Here is a 24,325-nt window from a genome sequence, read left to right on the forward strand (position 1 = left end):
TATTACTTCACTTTTATGCCTCATTCCACTTTATCAGAAACCAAGTACAGCCAACATTAAGCACTCAACCCTTTTTATTGCTACTGTTACGCTGTGCTTCAGTACTCCCTTGGTTTACACTTGCCTCTACTCTGAGAGTTAAAAGCAAGATTGGTAACATGAAGACCGGAAGGCCAAGAGAAGAGAAAAGCTCTAGGGGCCTCTGGTTTATCAAGTCTAGTTGCCTACTATTCAGACACTGCTTTGCATTTAATTTCTTACACAGATATACTTGGCTCTTCCTTCAAAGCAGGTCTCTGCCTGTAAGGCTGTTCCAGAATTAGTCCCAGCAATTAGGAAATTTCTAATCTAAGACTTATTCACACAAAGTTTATACTTGCTTTTGTTCTAAGAAACATTTGGCCCACAATGCTTCTACTCTTCACTTATTATTTGTATAAACAAGTATCCTCACTTCATGAACAATTTTTACTGATGCAGAGTTAAAAAAGAAAAGGCTTACCCATGAAATCAAACTTCCAGAGGACACAGAAGATGAGATATCTAACTTTCCTGAGTAGGCAAACGAGGGGGAAAAAAAGAACAAGAGCTGGCCAGAAGTTGTGATTCTTTTAGCTATCCAAATAAAGCTTTTCTCTCCTCATTCTGAATAAACAGATTCAGAGATACTGTAATCACTTGTTATGCTGGTGACACTCACAGGAATCCACTATAATGTTCCACATGAAAAACTATAGAAGATGAACTGCATGGAAGAAAGTTGATACAACTTCACTGACCATTAAAACAAAGACCAAAACACAATCTCTTAGTATAAGGAAATACGATTTTTAAAAGACATAACATCCTTGAGTTTGGTACAATAATATATCCTTCAAAAAAGGAAACAACAAAAAAAGTAAGCTTCAGAAATAGCATTATGTATTTTGTATCTTTCTACTTATTGAACTCAGATGGAAAGCAAATTAAGAATGGAGCCAAAAAGGTTAATAAACAAACCATCCCGCATTCAGTCACAGACAAACTGAAGTACCATATGTACATAGAATGAAAGAACAATGTCCAGAACATGCAGTGCCATTACTGTAAACAATGAAGATCTGCACAGTTCAAAGTGAGAAACACTCCACTTTCACTAGCTTTATTGAAGCCTTCCACATTAAGGTATCCATCTGCCTATGAGGGTTGACAGGTCAACAGGCAGACTCTCAAATAGGTATTTTGAGTTTAAAAATCTATTTGTAAAACCAAAGTAACTGCATCAACAGAAGTCAAGTAAAAAAAGGAGATTTTCAGTTTCAGACATACCATCATTTTACACTTAAGGGAGATCCAACCCTACGGCATTCCTCCGACAAAGTTTCCATATTTAACATCTAAGTTAGAATAGGCTAACAAGAGCATAGAAAGCCTTCTAAGAGCTCATGAAATAGATATAGTACAATAGGTATACAAGAGTCATACCAGACTTTTTTTTTTGGTGGGATACATAATTTGCATTTTTGCTTTGAGAAAGTAAAAACAAGATTGACCTTTACAAAACTGATTTCATATAGAGTAAAAACACTTGCTCCTGCTTTTAACTTCTAGTGTCTTAAAATGAACAGTAAAGTGATAAGTAGAGAGAAAATGCTCCCACTGTAACACAAATAAACAGCTTTTTATAGTGTCCTTTCCATAATTTGGAAGACCAAAACAATTTACCTGTCATAAGAACATTTTAAAGCCAGAGCCAACTGGCAAAGAAACCCAAAAGGAAATAAAAAACCTTCTCGGACTGAAAGCTACAGGATTATAAGATAGAGGAAGCTTTCAAGACAACCTCACCCAAACTGAATGAGAACATTACTCACACTGGTCTCATAATATCCCCCCTTTCTGCAGCTCAATCCCCTAATTCAGAGACCTACAACTGAGGCAGCAATGAAAGCACAGGTCAAAGCTGAGGTACTACAGTCAAAGCTTGAAACCTACTAAAAAAATGAGCGTGACCTGCTCTAGCCTTCTTGAGCAGTAACATGAACCTATAGCAGAGCAAGTAACACAGTTTTAGTGATAATATAAAAATAGTTTGCAAGCTAAGATACCTTACTATGGACTAAAATCCAAATATTTGATATTATATGAACAATTTGTTTTAAACTCATTTAATGCTTTTTAAAGGCATTTTCTGAAAAAAATTATACAGTTAAGCTAACACCTGCCAGGTTTGCATGCTTTTTAAGGATACGCTTTGTCACTTAATATAAAAACACAGCAAAACAGTGCAGAATCTTGTAAAAATACTTTAAATAAATTTACACTTCACTATAAGATTATTCAAGTTAAGAATTAATCACCATATTCAGTGTAATTCATTTACTTCTGTTATCCTCATTGCACATTAAAAACAAAGCTTCTGTTTCTGCCAAGACTAACAGAACAAGCCAGCAAACATTGCTCCACAGACAATGCCATTTTGGTCTTCTGCATACACTTAAAACCTGAACTCACCAGAAATTTCTCTACAAGCAAAATCAGAAGGCCAAACTTGAAAGGACTCTTAGAAGCACGGATCCTCATGAAGGATCAATACAGGTAGCCTTCCTGCTATTTCAGAAGTATAGCTCAATAATTATGACCATCTTAACCAATTAAATCACTAGGTTTAGCCTTTTGAATCAAAAATAATGGAAAAAACTTACTGCATTTCAAACTACTGGATTTTTTTTTTTTTTAATTTCTGGAAGCCTAATAGCTTTCTAAACCCAGATTGATTTCTAATACTGAAAAAAAATGACTAACATATTGTCCCTTTTCTGCAGCCTCAGAAAGTTGTTTTTAAGTTACAGTACTGCAAGGCACATACAGAATTTCTTTCTTTCAAATACACAGCAGATATATTCCCTGAAATAATTTCAAAATTCTCAAAAAATTAGAAACACTACAAAGTTAACTTCTATTTAAAAACATTGTTCCTACAGAACATGCACTTTTGGAAAACATCATAAATATTTATATGTTTTTCTTCTTTACATTTATGCTGGAAATGAATATTTTTTAAAGTATTGTAGCATGTCACATCTTAAGTTATTGCCTTCATTATAAGATTGCATCATATTTACATGTCATAAAGGTATCGGATTTGTTAATAAGGTGGGGTGGGAAACTATGTATGCAGTATAACCCATCCAAAATCATTTCCACATAAAGCGACACCATCAGAGTCAAAAGGAACTTTCCTCATTCAGTGGATAAGGATAATAGAAAATGATGTACGTGCACTTGTTGAGTTTAGTGCACTGTCATTAAAAACTACTTAAAAATCTCCACTTTGTCTTTTGGGCAAGTGTTTCTCACCATAAAAGCAACTGAATTTTTAAGAGGTAGTTTTTTTTGATTATGCGCTTATTTATTTCAAATAAAACACAAGCAAAAAAAACCCCAACATTTGCTTTTGAACAGGAATCAAGTCGCAAAACTTGGTACAATATATGACAACGTTCCAAAATTTTAATTGTCCTCAGCATTACTGGGCTGCTTCGGAACCAGTGTATTCCAGGTCGTCTTCGTAGTCAAAAGACTAATCTACCAACAGTACTGAACCCACCCCCTCCTCCTCCACCTGCTGGTCCACAGCTTCCCGGGGGATCGTTGTCATCAAATCCATTGGGGCGGAAAGAGCACGAGGCTGAAGCAGCTTGAAGTGCTTGTGTTCGAGCACTAAGCTCTTGCTCCTGTAATGAAAGAAAACAGACTATAAAAAATCCTAGAGGCATTTAATTTCTAGTAAATTAGTAAAAACAGCTTTAAAAGCAACATCCACTAGCTTCTGGACTCTAAAGGCTGAATGGTTACCTTGTTGAAATCCAAGTTGAAGGCGACATCCACAGCCATTCCCACAGGTACAATTTTTCTGAACATGATTAAGTGTATGTGAATCATAATTAAATCCATTTAAGTTTAAGCTAGAAACATTGTAAAGTTACATGGGATGCTTCTAAAGGATTAGATTGCTGATCAAAAGCTAACGGAACATTAAATTGATACACACTTCCCATGAATTTTCATCCCAGAATTTTTAGGATGCCCTTGTTCTCGGTTGCCAAACTGAAATGCAAAACCTTTAAATCAATGTTATTTATTTTAAGCCCACAATTTCATTCCACTTAATCAATTGCATGACTGAGCAACATACTCAGATAAAATGCAACAAGACCAACAAGTGTTCACTTTCAATTCAGTGTGGACTTTTAACTTCCAACAGTTACTGTGATGCTAACCCTGTATTAACATGAGTAGGTCTTCACAACTCTCACATACTCCAGAAAACAAATGAGAATCAGCTGCAGGAAAACCCAAGGAAGAACTACCTGCATTAGAAGGAGAGGTAAGAAAGCATAGCTTCCTGCCAGCTTGTTTTACAGGTGCGCACCTCCATGGCTTCTGGGATGTCTAATAAGAGGATGAGCATCTGCTCTTCCCTCAGAGATATCATACATTTTCTCTCTCCAGCTAGTTTCACAAACCTTGCAGTAGCCTGTGCTTAACTATCCCTTTCTCAAATTGGCCAAGAGCCTCAAAAGTCAAGGGAGGGAAGTCAGGGGTAGGGTTCTTGAAGACTAACAATAAAGATTAAAAGCAAAAGCCCTACTTATTTCAGAAACAAAAAGAGAGCATTTAGGTGCTAAGGATCACACTGACAGCCTTCATGTGACAGCTGGTCATTCCACACCACCATCTTCAGGCGATAGCAAGCAATTTTCACAGGATTTTCATAACCATGGTGATCACCTTCAGTTGTTCCTTTTCTTCTCCACCACCTCCTGGTGAAAGCAAGGAATGGAGCCAAGAACCTAAAAGACTGTTACACTACCATGAAAGCGCTGAACAGACTTATCCATGCACTTTTGCAAGTGCTAAAAATAGCATGTATAGATTTAAACTGTGGGACAGTTTTCTGTCCTCTTACAAAAACACAGCTTAAGTATGAAACTATTTTGCACTACCAAAAACCATACTAATTTCCAGAACCATATAAAAGATTTTTAAAAAGCTGTCAAAACAGATATGCTGGCCACTGTCCTTGAAAGACAGTATTACACAGTCTCCAACAGTATGTGGATTCTTATTCATCTCTTAACTATACCAAAGAAAGACTACTTAATACCTAGGGAATACAAAACTTTTAATACCAGAAACCAACAGGAATTTTGATTTTAGTAGCAGGATTTGTGTAAATTGCCTGGTTAGTTGAGAAAAGCTGTTTAACTTTGGACAGAATGTCTCCTCAAAGCCTAACAGAGGGAAAACTGCTACACTGCACCTTGGCTGGTTTTTCTTTTTTGCTGAAATGTTAGTAACATGTTTGTTTTAATGCAGCAAGAAACCGAACCAAAAAAAGAGTTCTCCTTACTCCCTCCTCCACAGAACTCTTGGCAACTTCACACTCCTTAAAACAAGGTAGTTGAGTTTTACCTAGCAAACTGGATTAAAAAAGAATATAAGCATCAGCAATAGGTCTGCAGATTACCTGATATTAAATACAAGTGTTATTTTTGGCTAACATTTTCAACTCAGATTTTTGGCTACCAATTCAACTCAGATCTTAAATCTGAGTTTTTGGTGTTTTTTTTTTTGTCAGATTTAGCTGCAATGGAACTTCCTTTTCTGCAGTTACTAGGTTATTTCATGCTTATTTTGGATTATGCACCTTTCACAATACAGATCACAACCATCTATTATGAGACTTCCTTGCAGAGGAGATGAATCCTGTTTTCACTACTACCAGCAGTGACAGTCACTAACAGCAACACCACCATATCTTACACATAACTTACATGCAAGGGATGACTCCCAGCTCTGGAGCCCCACATCACTGCATCACACTGGGTGCAGAACACAAACAAGCAACAAGCAGAGCTTTTTAATCAATTGCTGAAGAGAACATGCAGAAGCAGCCACAACGCACTGAGAATAGGATAAGCTTCACTCATGATCTAAATTCCTTGCTAGAGTGTATAAAGCCATTTCCTATTATAGACAGGAGGCATCTCTACGCATGCATACACATGAGAAATACAGAGCAGTGATCAAATTACCAATTAAAGCTTCTTGACAGTATTAATAACTGCTCCCTATCATTGCATTCAGTGCTAAAACAACTGATGCCTACTATGTCTAAATGTCTACCAATTTAAGATCTTTCATGCTTTATTCATGTTTAATAGTTGGTGCTAACTGAGCCGATCTCTTCCTTCTCAAGGCATATGCTGACTTAATATTAGCCTGTATTAGCTGTTCTAGTATAGCAAACACCACTACAACTTCCACAAGAAATATCCTTGTTTCCATACAAAGCAAATGCTTAACGTTTTTAAACCAATTACATATCTTTCCTGAAAAAGACACAGATCAGTTAAGCAAATCTCAATGGTCACCATAGTTCTGCGGACTGAGAACAATGCAGAGCATTCCCCTCCTCCCCCACCCCAAAACCTTCCACTTGTTCTCAGAAAGCAATTTTTCATTTGTTTTAATGGGAGTTGGAGCTACTCATGCTGCAGGTTATAATACTTGAAATGAAAATATTTTAGTTTATCTTGTGGTCAACTGGTATGCAATAATAAAACTAAAGCACTAGGATAGAGGATTTTAAAGAACACCTTGTTTCAAAAAAGTGAAGGCTTCCTCAATAGCAAAGTATATTCTTAACAGAATACTTGTTTGGAACTCCAAACAGTGAAATTAGACTTCTCAAAAGTACAATAACCTAATTCAGAGGATCACAACACTAGACCTAATTTGCGGAAGAAATTAACTAAGCATTTTTAAACAGTCTCATTTAAACTGAGGAAAGGACAGGATCTCAAGAACTAAGAAGCTAATATGGAAGAATTCAGCACTTCAATGTGTGTAAAAGACTAAATTTTAAAAAGTAACAAAAAACACAATATATGTGGAAAATATCAACTCTTTTTCAATTTAAGGACACTTGAGTTTTAAGGGAAAGGTTTTCAGGACACTAATAGCTTAGAAGCGAAAGCCAGCTTACATGAGATGATGACAATGCTGTACGTAATTTAAGCTACATGCTCTATGGAGAAAGCTTTACTCTGGAAGACTATTCAAAACAATATTTGTGTGTCTGTCAAGTGACTAAGTTTCACAAAGTCACATTGATTTTCCTCCACTTCCAAGTGTACAGCAGTATTCAAAAAGACCAATTTAACTTTTTACTATGTTCCAGAAATTGACTCAAAATGGTCTTTAAAATATTAACTTAGACAACCCCATTTAAGTTTTGAGTTTGAAGTTTGGTGATGAACACAGCCATACTTAAATGGAAAGAAATGAAAGCAATTCTGACCAAAAATATTATTTGAAACTGCTGCTGAAGAAGCTAAGCCTTATGCCACCCTGTATAGGCAAGAAGAGAGATAGCATATAAACAATGATGGTTAGCACACAAGTGTTTTAAATAGTCAGAAAATTGCACCACAATTGCTACTGAAGCTTCCAGCTGAAAGTTTATCAAATACCTGTGACTATTATAAAAGATTCTCACAGCAAGATTCATCTGTTCTTTCCCAATTTGAACTTGACTAATTTTCCTAATTTGAGTAGGCCTGTAACTCCCAGGAACAGCTTAACACAAGGAACACAAAATAAAACACTTACTACTAGACAGCCTACACATAGCAGTGGTGCTCAAAACAAACCACATTTTAATGTGGAGCACAGCATTTTTTAAATAACAGCTATCTAAAACACAGCTACTACAAAAAGGAAGAGTTCCCAGAGGAAAAAAAGCAAAAGGAAAGCAGAATTTAGTCACTAACACTTGGTCTTCATTTTAATTGTTAGACCATTTAGGCAATCACAGTTGTATAAATGTCACTTGAAATGAAAACACGCTTAAGAACACTAGGAGTTACTATACTTCAGCCATTCTTGCAATTTATGAAAGGCAATGCAACTTAGTACTGTTTGACAAGCTCTTCCTGAACACTGTTACAAGTGGTTACAGGACCAGTTTAAACTATTTTCCCTTGTGCTTCCTGCCTAATGGTGACAGCTGTTCAAGTTGCTAGACAGATTTCATAGTACAGGTCAAGATGGAAGACGGATTTGTGATTTACCAAGTTCACGTACCAGAATACTCATAAGCTACTTTTTTTCTTTTTGTTTGAACTGCTTCTTGTGAGTGTTAAGGAGACCACTCTTGGCATACTACTTGAAACTTACCTGCAAGTATAGTTTGTTATCTTTCGTAATTGCATCCATGAGGTCTTTTTGCAAGGGAGGGTCTCCATTTACCCAGAGTCCATTTGCTGAATTGGTGTTGAAGCCACAGGTGTTATTTTGTTTTTTGTAAAAGAGAACATAAGCAGTGTCCTTTGGAAATCTACTGGTAATTTTCTGGACTGACTGAAATGAGGTAAATGTCACTCTACTGTCATTGAACAGAAACCATTCTTTTGACATCTCAGTGTCCAGCTCATTTTCTATAACAGTACAAGGACTCTCCTCTGCCAACAACTTATTTTGAGGACAAACTAAAGAGAGAGCTTTAGACTGATGACGCAGTCCTGAAGGCCCTGAACCAGTAACATTCCTAGCATATGAATAGTAATGTCCACTTTCAGAGGATACACCAGAGTGCACCACCACAGAGCTTAGCGTATAGGGCACCAGCTGTGGACAGGACACTTCATCAGCACCAGAGGGCTTAAGTTTTTTAGCAAGATTTTCTCCAATATCAGAAACCTCAGCATCAACAGACCAACCTCCTGAAACTACAGGTAGAGGCGATGTTGCTCTTTTGACTGGCAGTTCCAAAACAAGTGGCAGAGAAACATTGTCCAAGATCTTACGTCTTATATGACACTTTGGATCATATGAAAATCTCAGAAGAGTGAGAATGAGGTATTCAGGTTCCTCAATGATTTGCATAGTTTTCTCAGCGTTCTGTAGAGAGGCACACTTTTCACAATAGTATTTATTGTCTCCACTGAGGATCTCAGGTGCCAGAAAATAATTCAGTAAGTCTGTAACTGATGGGGTGTTTTTCCCTACTAGCCTCTGAGACATGTCCCTGTTTTCTTGACTTCTGTTGAGTTCAGAATTGGTCTCAGAGTTTGGCTCAGCAGAAAAATCTTTTGTGGTTCCTTCAATCGTAACTGCATCGCATCCACCATTTATTTCCAAGCTATTGAGAGACGTTTCTCCAGCAGGAATAGTTGCTGAAGTACTTGTTTCCACCCCACAGTCATCTTTCATTTCAGAACAGTCCACACATTTTGAACCAACATTCTCCAAGGATGCTGGAGGACAGAAAGCCAGAGAGAGATCTGTGAAAGCTTCTTCCTTTTGAGATGTGCTTTTGCAGTTCAAACAGCATATAGTAGTCTTCAGTTTTCCTCCAAACATTTTCTCTATGAGAGTTTTTTCTTCACTTCCCATACAAGGTGCTTCAACAAATACCTGTGCTTTATGGACAGTTTCTTGTGTCTGGGACTCATCATTCTTCCTACTTTCAGGAGCCTTTGCTGAAGACAATGCTTTCAAGGTTTTCTCTTCTTCATGCAGCCTAAAGACACAGAAAAAAGTCCAAGTAGTGGTACTGTTGTTCAAAGAAATACAGCTACAACATCTGAGACTTCTTTCAAGTTATGCTAAAAAAATCAACAGTTAAGTGAATAGAAACATCTTATATTAAAAAATCTGTTATCGTTCATATAAGCAAGCCAAACCATACAGTTCAGTACTATCCAGTAGACTATAAAGTGAACTATAAAGTGAAACCATAAAGATTTTTGTGCAAATTTTATACATAACTGAACACAATGAATACACTGTGAGAACCAGTATGCATTTAATAAAAATGTTGTTTACTAGTTTATCATCCTAAATCAAGTCTCCATTTGACTTGTTCTTCATGTCAGGTTTTGTAAGAGAAAAAGTAGCTATTTATATAGCACCAGACTACTTCTAAGGAAAAGAAAAGGTCAAGATTTTGCACCCAAGAAAGTCAGAAACTGTAATAAAAGTAATCCAAGACAGGGAAAAAAGGACACTTTCACAACTGAGATAAAGTTCTCCAGAAGCACGTGTCTAAGCATATTGCTTAAGCCAAAACTCAGTAAAAATACTCAGCATGCTGAAATTAAGGAAAGTTACAAATAAATTGTGGGTATTATCTGTGTCACAGTTAATTCACTTGTTTATAAACAGCTAGTTATAAAGGCATGTACATCTCTTTATTACTTATCTAACCTATATGAAGTATAGCTGCCTACACTAAGATAAAATTCCAGATCTGTGACTAAACAGCTTTCAGCAACCACATGAATTTTACAACAGGACCACAGCTAACATAACTAACACCCAAGCTTAAGTTCACGTTTAAAAAAAAGAACATCACCAACACAACCTGCTTTAGATGATGTGGAGAGAAGACTGTATTTGGACTTTACCATGGATTAAACTCATGAAGAAAAGTTTTTCAGAGATCATTTATGACCAACACTCAGGAGACAGACCCAAAATTCCTGATTTTCACTCATGCAATGGAACTATTAGATGACTGCTCCTAATAAGAAGCTCAGCATTATGTGATAGGGCTGCAGATTCCTACTCATTAATGGCATGATAACTGTACCTGTCTAGAAGGAACCGGAGATATTCTGAGCAATCCTGCTGGGATCGAGGAGTGAACCATGGTGGCCTGGAAGCCTCGAAGAAAATTCTAGGAGCATATGCCTCCCTCTGTTAGTGTATGAAATAGACAATGATAAATAAAAACTAAAACATTTCGTTTTATCATTTTGATACGAACAACTGGACTCTGAACCACTTTATGCTGAAGAAATTGTATGAAACATGGTACATTTACACATTTAAACAATTTAATCATAGGAGGAGAAAGACAATTATTAGCCATTAGTTTTGTAGCGATCACCGCTAATACAGAGAAAAGTAGTGGTTCCTGCAAATATTCTATGTGTAGGGAGCATAAGCCAGACATTAAGTTTAAGAGCAAGTTAATGTTCTTGCTGGCAAGCTTGAAAGAGACATACTTCAGAAGAACACCAGTATTTCATTAGTACAAATTTATTTTTAAGGTGATCCATCCTCATGACTTTTGCAACGAGTTCGTTGGTATTAATCCATGTATTTTGTCTTCCTATTACTAGGAAAACACTTTGTTTCATTTAATAAAGGTCAAATCAGAAGTTGAACGACATTAAAATTTAACTTAGAATTCACTGTAGAACTTTATCCCATGAAGTTGCATAAAATGAACTGGTATATCAATTCAGGTCTTAGTTCATTTTTTTTTCCATTTTGCCTCCTGAAAGGAAACACATTACAACCCATCTATAAAAACAGAACTTACTTTGTCATTTGGTTGTTCATAAGTGGATGTTCCACTTACGAAATCGATTCCTCTAATTCCATTAATGTCATCTAAACACTTGGAGGCAGACTCATTCCCCTACAAATCTACCACATTTTATTTTTAATGTACTGTAGTGTACTCCCATGGCATGATGCCACTTCCTAAATTTTGGTATACAAATCTAAGCTTAAAAAAAGATTGAAAGCTGTCATACCTGGGTATGGGCCAAAAATGCAAAAAGATGCTGCAATTTTCTCATTAGTGAATTACACCCATTTAGATTCAGAGATAAAACATGTCTTCTGAAACTGAAATAAGAAGTAGATGTTAGTTTCCCTCATAGCTTTCTAACAGCAATGCAGGCATCATTCCATCTCAAATTACTTCAGTTTGAAAGACAGCAAAACATAGAACAGTTGAACACTTCCCTTCAATCCCTGGATTCTGCTCCAGTGCAGAAGTGTGAAACTACTGTACAGTAGGAGCTCATTGCATAAAGTCATTTCTCCAAATATTTAAGTGTGTAAGATAGGACTCCCCAACACCCTCCCCCCCAACAGCTTCCAGACTGTAAAAAAAGCATCACCATGCAACTTTTAAAATATTAAGGAGAGCAAAGAAAAGATTATTTGTCTGGGACCTGGAAGACAGACATTTAATTCTCATTTTAGACACTGAAGAAACGCATTGAGTCAGCGTTAAAATGCTTTTGTTAGTTCATTGCATATGCATTTTTGACAATGGACAGAAAAGATCAGGATTTTAACAGCTAAAACTGCAGTTCCACAGAGATGGATTTTAGAAAAGCAATAAGCATCTAAGTGCAAACAAAGCCACCCAGCCCTAAGCAGCTGACTAACCCAGGACATGTTTATATTCAATGAAAGGCAAGAAAACTGCAATAGTCAATTTGCAATGAAAAGAGCCGGTAAAAAAGGGCTTACTCTGTAGCCATAAAAAGTGCCTGAATAACACTGTTCATGTAGCAAGTATTTCCCAGATTAATTAGACCTGTCTTCCCAGTTTCAGATTTTCCAGAAAGTCTAGATAAACAAGATGGCAAAGAACTGGATTGAGAAGTCCAGGCGCTCTGACTGAGAATCAACTTAATCTTCTCCTCACTGGGTTTGGGCATATCCTACAAAAGAAACACACACATTTAATAGACTTGTATATTTGCTTTTATAGTAGGTACTGCCACCCAGAAGTCTCCTTTATCTTCCTTTGCTCTTAACTTCTCCTTCAGGCTTTTGCCACCCCTGCTGGCCTAGGGTATACATGCTGCTATTGCCTTTGAAAATACTGACAGCACAAATGTCTGGCAAGTCAAAAAGCTAATAAAGTGTCCTATTACAAACAACAACAACAAAATCCTTGAATCCTCTTCTTCAGGGCTTCTTTTGTCAACTAGCAAATGACACGAATAAGGGTCTGGTAGACACCTTTGATCTGCATAAACACACAATCCTTCCTGCCCCTCTAAACTACTTTGCAAATTCCATGCATTAATAGAACCTCAAAACATCCGTAACCCTTTCTGGAGATACATTCCTGCTGTCAAATCAGAAAAAAAATTAACAATAAAAAAGTCCAAAATAGTTGAGGTGAAGTTGATAGGGGGCTTTTTAGGCTTCAGAACATTTAAGTGAAATACCACTGTTATAAAATCAGGCAGTAACACCCTAGTTTATGAGTTTTTCTTTTAAGTAATTAAAAATATGTATTATGTAAATTAAATATAGTCTCAAAAAAGCAAAACTTGGCTTTGAAACAGTATAGGCCAGTGTCCTTTACCCACAGAGGCATGCAATACTGACTGCACTATTAAGATGTAGTGTTTACTTGGTATTTTGGAAATAGCCAGTGAAATATGCCATTCCAAGTACCCCTCAACCTGAACTTATATTTGAATAGTTACAGTTTCTAGTTTGAGTTGAAATGCACTGTCTAGAGTAAACCTTGCAAAGACATTGTTAGGTACACGAGGCTGAAGAAATCAGATTGCGTTTTTAATAAAGGCTCTACTTACAGACTTTTCTTAAAGGCTATTATAATCATCTCCTGGACAATCAGGACTTTTTTTTTATTTCAAATAGTTAGAATCAACAATAGATTATGTGGTTAACTTATTTTTTTCTAGTGAATGTTCTTAACAATTTAGATCTGTCAGATTATAGCTTTCATGTTTGGGAAAACAAAACAGAAACATCCCACCATCTTTGCATTCCTAATGTACCTTAATAGCTTCCAGAATGGGTTCATAGAGCTCTGGAAAACCTGAATAATGATACATCATACAGTGTATCAACTCAGTCAACTGCATCAAAAATGCTGTACTGGAAGGTAAACCATCACTTTTGAAGGAGTGAACCAAGCTGACCACGTGTGGCACAACCTAGTGGAGGGAAAAAGAAAGTATTAAACAGCAATTCCATTTTCTAATTTTGTTCTACAGACAACTTTACTGTTTCCACACTCTAAATGGCAGGGAACATTTTGTTCTTAAGGTTACAAGCGATTGAGAAACAGTGACCAGAAAAACGCATGCATTATTCTTTACCCATGACAATTTTCAAACAGCACAATTAATCATTCAGTGCTGTCTTCCGCTCATATACCAGATTTTGGAACTCCATGAACTCAGAAGATGCATGTCAAGTCTTTAAACAGTCATATGTTCAAAGTACTCTTTTTATTAATGATAATAGAACAAACATTTTGCTTTTGTGCCACCACTAACAGCTCAGTATCCTGTCCTAATTTCATACATAGAGTTTTTAAAACTAAATGTCTCAATTTTTCTTTAACAGAATCTAATGCTTGGTATCTGAAGCAGGTAAGGCGTTCATCTGATTTTATTTAAGGAGACGGAAACTGGTTTGCAGCTCCACCTAGTGATAGAGCTGGGCTCAAACCAAGATAATTTATCACAAGCTGAAAAAACTAGCATAGGAGTAGTAACCTATTTGGGAATTAGTTCAAATTCATTACTGCTTTAAATTCATTATAAAAAGCATGTTTAGTCTAACTCTTTCCCCTTCTTCAATGCAGTTTTGTCTGTATTTTTAATGTAAGAAGTCTTATTCATTAGTCTTAAAACATAAGAAGTAGAAAGTTATTTTAGTGTGGGCCCTAGGAGTAGGGACTTACCATTGAACCAAAATATTTTGGACACTTTGTTTCTAAGTGATCAAATGGGATTAACTGTGGAAAAAAACGGATGCAATCATTTCCCATCACAAACAGCTAAAACTGTTCTGCAGTAAAGACGGAAAGTACACAAAAAAAGCAAGAACGCCATCATTTTAGGCAAGTACATAAGTTACATGAACCAGTGTACTTGAAAACACCAAACTAAGAGGGGCCAGGTGCACAATACTCATTTGTCGCTTTCTCAAATAGCAGTTGTTTTGTAAGTATAAATATTTTTCTATCTCAGAAACAAACTCTACTCTTTTTGCAAGCAAGTTATCTACTCTTTGAAAACAAAAATACCAAGATAAATGATTGTATGAACCATATAGTCACCAGTGAAAGCTGCAATTAAAAGTTTCTCATTTCACAAACGCACATACACAGCAACGACTACGCGTCAACTTCCAAGAATGAGACTTGCATAGATAAAACCAAAGATGTGATAATTTTGTACAGACAAGCCATGTGGGAAGAGCCGAATGTACAAGTCCAAAGGTCTAATTGAAAATCAAAATCTTTCTTATGGCACACTGCATAATAGTCAAAGTTATACTTGGTATATATACAGAAGCATCACTTCTGGCTGAAGTTGAACTGAAATGTCATACTCCAGTACAAACTGTGGTTGAGTTACATATTTTAAGTACAAGAGAACATTCTTCGAGGACTTCAAAAGCAAGTCATTCAAGTAATGATGCTCAAAAACAGCGACAAGGAATGTTAACTCAGATACACTGCAAAATACATTCAGCAGCCTTTATAAAATGTTTATTTAACCACTTTACTTTCAGATAATTTTAAAATACTAAACAGGTAGTTTAAGTGCAGGAGAATATGATGGGATACTGAATGACAGTAGTGTATCAAAAAATCAAAGTGAAAAAGGTTGTTTCAAACTGAGGGAAATTGGCAATGGTGAAGTCCTGAAGACATGCTTACGCAAAGCTGCATATATTACATGGTAGAAGTTTTCCTTGTAATTCTGGAAATAGGTATTTTGCTTTAACTGTCCATCTTATTTTACGTTTTTCACATGGATGTTTTGTCTCCCAAGAACAAAGAAAAGCAGGATGGCAACTACATAAAATATTTGTTTTTGAGCACGTTCAAAGCAACTTGTCTATTTCATTTGTCACTCAGTTTTCTATGGTACATCCAGAGTAGAGCAGGGGAGGGAGTAGAGAGAAACTTTGGTTATTAAAACAAGTTTAACAGGCATTAAGACAATTACTCTGACACCAATGAAAGCAAAGCATTTGAGATCACTTCAAGCCTAAGAGCCCTGGGGACAGCTTGAAGAAACTGTGTGCCATGATGTTATTATCATCACGTCTGACAGACCTATATTTCACTTAAAAGCAACTTGCAGCTAGGCACTGAATTTGAGGAAAGGGAAGGTGTTATACATCTTGCTGTACGAATGTAAACAGTCATTATCATAACCTAATACCTACTGCTTTAACTGGTGACTTTTATTTTGAGAAGTGGCCATTAAAAATAGGACCCTTCAGGTTACACAGATGTATGTCACAACCACGCAGCTTTCTTAAACTGAACTACTTGCTCTTGCACATCTATCCAGGGCAACTAGGTCATATATAGCAGGCAATGTAACTGGTTATCTGTTTTCTCCAAACGGTTGTGCCTGAAAGACCAACCCACAGCCCAACTTTACCTGTAGACTTCACACCACGTGAAACGTCATTCTAGAAGTACATAATTAAAGACACAATGTGGTCCCCAGATGTTACTGCCAGAAATATGCACGTACAAGGAAGAACAAAGCATTGTTTCCAGTTACAGATTGAGTTGCTGAACCTGGCAGCTAAAAAGCCTAGTGGGCTGTAACCCACAGAAATCTGATTCTGGAACCTTGAAACAAAGATGAAATCCGAGCACTTCAATTCTGTTTCTCTTCGCGCCCAATTTAAAAAGCCCATATGAATTACATTTCAAAACAACTGAAAATCATTTGATCAGTAACTTACCAAATGAAAAGCTTCTGGAGAATGTTGGAAACTAAGTAACATGTGGGAAAGGACAGCAAGGGCACCAGGCCTCACTAGAGGAAACCAAAGTCGATTAAATACCTAAAAAAACAAGACATTTATTTTCAGTAAATCTAGAAAGTGAAATTCTAGTAAAAATGTAAACAGACTTCCAAATCCTCAACCATTTGAAACAAGTTACATGTAACCATCAGCTACAAGTTTACATAACCTATGCAGGACAATAAATAGTGTATGTTATAACAGCTATGCAATTGCCTGTTGTTGCTTCTGTTACAAATTCCTTTCCTTCTCCTTCAGTTTGTTCTTTTCCAACATACCAACTCAATCTTTAGCAGAGTGACATCAATAAGGATAGTAAATTTCTGGACTGCAGCTAGTCCTTTCAGCAGTGCAATCACCCAAGTTTCTACGTGCTGAGCCAGAGGCCAAGACAACCAGTCAATCATCCTGAAAGACAATGAAAAATAATTTAGTAAAATAAACCAACAAAACAAACAACATGCCACTTGATTTTGACCTCAACAAAAACATTCTATACACACACGCTCACAAGAAATAACGGAAAGGTATAAGGAAGTCCTAAGATAATTTGGGTTACACTTCCACAAATTTATTGCTATATAAACAACTATCTAATACATTAAATAGATAATTAAAAATACATAAACATAAAGTTAAGTATTACATATTTTTTGTATTCAAAAAAATGAACTCAGTTTTTACAGACATTAAGATAAAATTTTTATTTTGTGGCCGAAACAACTGAAAATGATAAGTGCCTGAAATTGGCAACCAGCCCTCCTACAGCATTTACCACACAAACCAGAACAAAACTGACTACTAAGTTAAAAAAGGCAAAAATCTAGTAACATTAAGTACTGCAGACGTTACAAAGACCTTATAATAGCTATCAGCAGCCTATGGTCTACACATGCCCCAAAAGGAAGAATTTCGATACAGCTAAGAAACAAGGAAGTGTGAAAGGAATTTAGCTGTGCCTAGGAAATACAATGAAACATATGCAACAAAGGGCTGAAAATAACGTCCTCCTATCCTTTTAAATTAGCAGACAATTTACACCGATACTCAAGGCAGACAGGCATGTTACTTGAAGCAAGTCTAAGACACAGACGCTATCATAATGCAATGCCAGCCAAAACTTTATTTTTTCCCTAGTCCCCTCTCCAAAGACTGAACTCCAAAAAATTTTGGATTATCTTTAGTTTTCCACAAGACCTCCTTCTTCAAACTAGGAAAGTAGCACTAACAGACTTGTAGGAAAAAGTTCTTTCACCATGACCAAGACCAGACATTGAAGCAAGGTCTGCAGCAAGGCTGTAGCACCTCCATCTGTGCAGAAAGCTCTTAACTGGAAAAGGGCCCTGAGCAACAAGGTCTGACTCTGAAGCAGGATTGGACCAGATGACCTCCAAAGGCTGCTTTCAATCTAAAGAAGGCTACAATTCTGTTCTATAATTCAGTGAAAAAGGGAAGTTACAAGTCTATTTCTTTGTTTTCACAGAAAAAGCTCCTCAAATATTAATTTTTTTTAGGAGTTCAAATTCTAAGCAGAGATGAACAGATTACAAGTAACCAGTCTAGCAGTCAGCATCACTATGAATAGGTTCATTTAGCAGGCTTCTAGCCTATTTAACAGAAAGAAGAAAGCACTGAAAAGACATGGATACTATATGAATGTATCCTGCCACACACTACATATCCAAAAGGTTTTACGTATTACTGTCTCCTGTCATCAGCAGCCAAAAGGAACAAAGAGAACCTAACAGTTTTAAGCAGTCCTATCTTCCCTATTTTGATTTGCAATGTAGAAGAATGCTAACATGGCACAGATGCATAGCTTCTTTTGGATAAGAGGTATCTCATAAGCACTATGCAGAAAGGGAGTACAAGCTGCTTTTCTTTTTTGCTCCAAGTACAAAGTTGTAGCAAACTCAGACAAGGTAAACTACTGACAGGGGAACCAATATCCAATTACGTAAGACCTTAGAACTTCTCGCATTTAGTTTGAACTCAGTTTCAGTCATCTGAAACTCAGACAGATGAATTTTATGGTGAAGAATTGCATGCAAGGCTTTGTAAGAGAATTTATCGACACAAGGAGTCTGCAAATCATCTGCTGCACATGCCACATGGCTTGCGGTGATCAATCTGAAAGAAAACAATCACATCCTATGGTATTCCTAGGAAATGAAGTACTCCAAACTGAAATCAGGGTTTCAGTCCTAAGATTGCAAGCTAAAAGAGTGGTGTTTAGCAATACCAGACATGTATTGCAGGCATGCTGTATTACCATAAAAAAAAAATAAATTTTACATCTAGTTTGTAAGTTACATCTGAAAAACGTGTAGCATACAAACATCCCAAAATCCATATATCTTGCAATTAGGAACTACTCATATACATGACATTGGAAGACTTCTCTAACATAATCATTAAGACTCTCTTGTTGTGTTTTTTTTTGTTTACTTTTTAAGAATCAAGTACAGATCTACCTGTATTTCTTCAATATCACTACAAAACAGTTGGAAGAAACATGCCAACAATCTTCTTTGCTCTGAATTTACATAAAGCTCCCATTTCCTCAGGATGTTATATTCAAATGTTTTTTGTGAGCAGCCTTTTCATACGCTTTATAAAATGAGGAATCCAATGTAGGCCAGAACTCCTTTGGCCTGCAAAGAATTTACCTTCACCTAAAAACAGATCCCTACATCTCATACCATCGTGCTCTTCAGCACCCACCCTTCCATTTGTAGACTTGGTACTTTTCAACAGCGACACAAAGACCTGCAAGGTCAATTAAAGACGAAAGACAGTATATTCAATTTTCTTATTTAACTTTTTAGGTAACTAAAGTGTGTTTTGATAGAGCCCTGTTTCAGAACAGTGGTTATAATGTATTCTGGTTACCATCCTGCTAATATACGCAGTTTCAGCCACACTTATTCTCCAACTCCAAATGAAAGATACCGCTTTTGGGAGGTAGCTGGGGCTCCTTGTGTTTCATCCCAACACTCTGGTCACAAGACTTGCCATGTTGTGTCACCTCTATTCAGTATAATTAACTATTAAGCTATTCACCACTATTACTAATAGGTCAATAGCTACCATTTGAGTATGACTAACCTTGTGAAGGAAAGGCTCATTGTCCATGTAATTGATACACATCAATTTTGAACAAATTGAACTCCCATCCTTAAAATCTGTTTCTGCTATTAAAAGTTGAGTTGATGTTCTTAAGACAAGAAACAAAAGCCGAAAGAGGACATGGGTAAGCCTGCAGACATGCTTAGGACTGTCCTTAAAAACAAAACCTGAGATCTGGTAGGTTATGATAGACTCTCAGGTTACTAGATAGTCTCTGCTGCACTTCCTCAGTTGCTACTGCATTTTAACACAAAGGCAGGTACTAATATGGGACACGGTGATCATGCATGAACATGGAAGATGTTTTGTTTGACCAAAACAACATCCTCAAAGCCCTGAGAGATCCTTCTGCCTCATATCACCCTATGATGAACAGGCCTGTTACCCATGTGTGCCTAACCACAACAGTATTTGATATCTCTGGAAAAAATGTTGATCTCTGCATCCTTAAACAGTAACTTTTTTTTGCAAAGGTATCTTCTTAGCACTATCAGACGAAGACTCAATGGTGCAAATCTCTCACATTAGAAAAAAAACAAAACACAAAACAACAACACTCAAATTACTCGGCATCTTCCCCCCCCCCCCCCCCCAAAAAAAAAAAAAAAATTTACATCTCTTACATCTTGACCAATGGGACAAAGGGCCTGGTCATACCTGGACATTTTCACTCTAACAAAATTCAGTTTCTCTTAAAGATATTTGGGGCACAGTGCAAACAAGAAGCATGATTCTTGTTATGCTTCCGAATGCGGCTAGCAAACTTCCTCTGAAACCTCTGAAGTAAACCCTCAAAGCAGTCATACATCCCAGAAGACACTCAACAACTTCCTGCTTCTCTGCACTGATGCTTCAGGTAAGATTTAATGAGGCAGCTGAGTCAATTATGAACACCTCAGTGCCAAAAAACAGCACCCTTTGTTATACTCATCTGTACATGATATAACACTCCTCACCCCAACTGAATTTATCTGCTGATTACCCATTATTTACTAATCTGTACTCAATTTTAGACAGGCTATGCAGTTTCATGAAAGTTACCCTTAGGAACCAAATAGACAGGCCTCTAATTTGCAGTCTCAAAGCCCTGGTGACTCTCAACACAGGCTTTGAGATGCCTTGAGTTCTGCACCTCCTGGGAATGATGCAAGCCTTATGACAACATGGCCATTCAGTGCTCCAGACATTCCAGCAGCATTACCTCCTTTGTAAGAGCACTCCTTTAAAGCAGAAGGGAGCAAGTAATTACTGCAAAGGGTAGCCAGAGGTAGAAAACAAAACTGGATACAGCATTGACACAACAGTATCTAAAAACCAACAGTAACAAGGGGTTCCCAAACAGTCAGTCCTGTGACTGTAGAATGAGACTCTTAAATGTCAAGCATTTGTTCCATGAATAAGGCAAGTAAGACCGCACAGCCCTTTCAAAAGCAAGACGAAAACCAGAGCTAGTATTACGAGGCAGCTCTTACTTGATAATAGCAGCTCCTATTATACCCAAAGCTCAGCACTGCCTTACTTCCCTAAGCAGAGGCATACAGAGAAGCCATTCTAGAAGTACAATTATACAATCCCGTTGTGTTGAAGTGGGTAATAAAACTAAGTATTAAAATTACACAAACATGAAAATTAATCACCAGTATATTACTGGCAAGTTATTAGTATGCACAAAACCTTCTGAATTTCTCAGCTTTGAATTTTAGACTGGGCATGTGCCTTTGTAGAAGTCTGTTCAGTCAAGATGAATCTTCTGAAGTCTCTCAACACCAGTATTAACATTATGCTTTCAAATGACGTACAGCTTCCCAATTTCAAGTCAACACAATGACTATTTTCAGAAACAACCTCAGTATTTCACTAAGATACACATAAGTACTATACTGTAGGAATATAAGTATTATACTACATTCACATGGATGTAGTTTGAAAACAGGATACTTATACAGTATTAAAAGACAATACAATACAAATTTCTAAAAGCTTCCTATTACACTGCTTTACTCATTTTTCTGTCTGGACTCAACACAAGCTTCCTCCATAGACTTTAGGAAGACAGTAAAGATTGTCAAGGTCTTAATTTTTCTCCAGTTGTCACCTTTCTATATTAGTAGAACTCACATTTCTAAAGATACTAGCCAAGACAGCAATCCGAATCAATGTTCACAGTGCTATTAAACTTGATGTGCACTCACGTCTATATTAATGACAGGAAGTACACTGTGCAATTGTTTTTACATCGCTGCCATTCCTCCATCATTTTGACAACAGTCAAGCTTGCGGAGACTTGAGCAAAGATGTAAACAGAGGCTGTCACCTAAAAATCCTACTGAAAAGTCATGAAGATATCTAAGCAGAAATGAGTAAATCTCATTTCTGATTCCTCTCTTTACAGATGGAGAAAAGGTGAGAGAGACAATCTACATCTTGGAAAAGTGGAAAGGCTAATCTTCAGAAAACAAGCTTGACAGTAAGACCCATCAAGTTTCCTAGTTTAAGCTGTCTCCCATCAAGTGGAACATCTAAAAAGAAAATATCATTTAAAAGCAACACAGCCGGCTTCCTCTTAGTTTCTGTTCATACTTCCTCTTCATTCTGTCCTAACAAAGTGTGACAAAAAAGCCATACTAGCAATGAAGGCAGTAACCTTAAACTGGAACCTTACTGGTAACATCCATGGTATCAGCAATATAAACAGGTTTAACATGACAAACAGTGTAACTTTGAATGCCATCTTAAAAGTGTCCTCATACCTTTTTTTTTTTTAACTGAAGCGAGAAATAACTTCAAAAAATGCAAAGTCAAGAGTGTTCCCCCTTCCCAGTGAAATACGGTACCTGCACAGAGCTTGAGTCATACTTGCATCTTTCACATTCGGATCTGTAGTAAGGCTCATGATGAGTACTGTTATCATCTGTAATGGTATGTGCTGCACAAGACTTGCCAGCGCAACCGATGGTTCAAATGAAGTATCTGCAATAGTTCAACAGGCCATATTGTAAGAAACGAACAGAAATGCCTGCAGGAAAACTACACTTGATTTTCACAACAGCTTGACTGCAGCTGTAAAGTTTTGAAACAACTCTAGCCTAAACCTAACGTTATATTGACACAGGGTGGAATGAGTGAAGTTTCAATGGGTTAAGCACATGAAGAGCGCTGAATTACAGCGCCCTTTGTTCATTCAGTATCTGCACAAGACAGTGACAACCTGCCGACTTCCTCCCCCTCTCCCTCCGTGGGGGAGAGGTGCATTTTGCTGCAAACTGCGGTGCCATACGACTGCTTGGTGTGCTGGATGTTAACGTGAGCCCTGCACAGCTATTTCGCATGCTCTTTCTCAGCAACCTCTGGCTAGCCGGAGTGCCTTTGGCCAGACACCGCATCCTAGCGCTCTCTGGGTGCCAGAGGCACCCCCTGCGGGACCTCCACGACCCCTTCCCTCCGCTCCGCCCCACCCGGGCCCGGGGCTCACCGGCAGCCGAGATGACGGCGAAGAGCTCCTGCAGGGAGGGCAGCAGCGTGTCGGGCTCGGCCTTCCAGACGCTGCGCAGCAGCCCGCTCACCTGCGTCACCTGCGAGACGTAGAGGCGCAGCTCGGCCTCCCGGCTGCCCTGGCTCTGGAAGTGGGCGATGCTGCGCACCAGCTGCTGGCAGAAGGCGAGCGAGAGCTTCCTGCCGCGGGGCAGGCACTGCGGGAAGTCTCCCAGCAGCTGGCAGAGGCGGGCGCAGAGCGGCGGCGCCGGCCGCTCGCACACCAGGCGCAGCGCCTCCACCTGCAGCAGCTCGAAGAGCTCCAGCACCGAGGGGCAGCTCATGATGAGGCGCAGCCCGGCCTGGATGTAGTCCAGGATGGCCGGGTCGCGGTTGCTCAGCTCGCCGTAGCCGCGCTGCAGGAGGCCGAGGACGAGCCCGCGGTCGAAGAACGCCTCGAACTCGGCGCGGTGGTAACGGCCGTAGGCCTCCAGCACCTGCCGGCCCACCTGCCGCTGGAAGCGGTCGGGGCCCTGCAGCACCAGCCGGGTGCCCAGCGCGAACATGGCGCGGCACTGCGCCCGGCTCAGCGGCGTCTCGGCCAGCTCCACCACCCGCTGCACGATCACTCGCTTCAGCGGCAGCGGGTGCGCCGAGCTCACCAGCCCCTCCAGGATCTTGTCCATGGCGGACGCCGCCAACGCATCGGCCGAGAGGCGGCGGCGGCGGCGGACGGATGGGAGGACCGGCTCGGCACCGGGCCTCGGCGGGGGCCGCCGCCGCCGCCTCCCCGCGGCCCTGCCGCCGCCCCGGCGCGCTATGCCGCCCCGCCGGTTGCCGCCGCCGCCCGCCCGCCGCGCCCCCCCGCCGCTCGCCCGGCCGGCGCCGCGGCCCCAACGGAGGCCGCCGAACGCTGCCCCCCGCCCCCCCCCCCCCTCCGACCCGGAAGCGGAGCAGCGCAAACGGGAAGCGGCGGCGACAACGACGGCGGCAGGACGCGGCGCAAAGGCCGTGCCGCCCCGCCTCCCCCCCCGCCGCACCGGCCAATGGCGGGCGGCAGGGGGCGGGGCGGCGCGGCGGGAGGGGCGGGGCTGCG

At 39.0% G+C, this 24,325-nt stretch overlaps 1 protein-coding gene across 3 annotated transcripts; it reads right to left on the minus strand.

Annotated features, from left to right (window-relative positions):
- Positions 1 to 902: 902 nt before the first annotated feature.
- Positions 903 to 24,048, minus strand: USP38 (ubiquitin specific peptidase 38). Of its 3 annotated transcripts, XM_040555767.1 has the most exons (10): positions 23,231 to 24,048; positions 22,593 to 22,728; positions 16,908 to 17,037; positions 16,567 to 16,668; positions 13,620 to 13,778; positions 12,328 to 12,521; positions 11,598 to 11,691; positions 10,643 to 10,749; positions 8,227 to 9,571; positions 903 to 3,716 (listed from the first exon to the last, which is right to left on the minus strand). In XM_040555767.1, exons 1-10 carry the CDS (start codon positions 23,913 to 23,915, stop codon positions 3,555 to 3,557), a joined length of 3,114 nt encoding a protein of 1,037 aa, XP_040411701.1. In that variant the 5' UTR covers positions 23,916 to 24,048; the 3' UTR covers positions 903 to 3,554. The 3 variants fall into 3 exon arrangements, with proteins under 3 accessions (XP_040411701.1, XP_040411702.1, XP_040411703.1); XM_040555768.1 differs by lacking the exons at positions 22,593 to 22,728; positions 23,231 to 24,048 and adding an exon at positions 20,800 to 20,886; XM_040555769.1 differs by lacking the exons at positions 16,567 to 16,668; positions 16,908 to 17,037; positions 22,593 to 22,728; positions 23,231 to 24,048 and adding an exon at positions 16,254 to 16,419.
- Between the last annotated feature and the right edge of the window lie 277 nt (positions 24,049 to 24,325).

The sequence above is a fragment of the Cygnus olor genome, chromosome 4, assembly GCF_009769625.2.
Source record: "Cygnus olor isolate bCygOlo1 chromosome 4, bCygOlo1.pri.v2, whole genome shotgun sequence".
NCBI lineage: Eukaryota > Metazoa > Chordata > Aves > Anseriformes > Anatidae > Cygnus > Cygnus olor.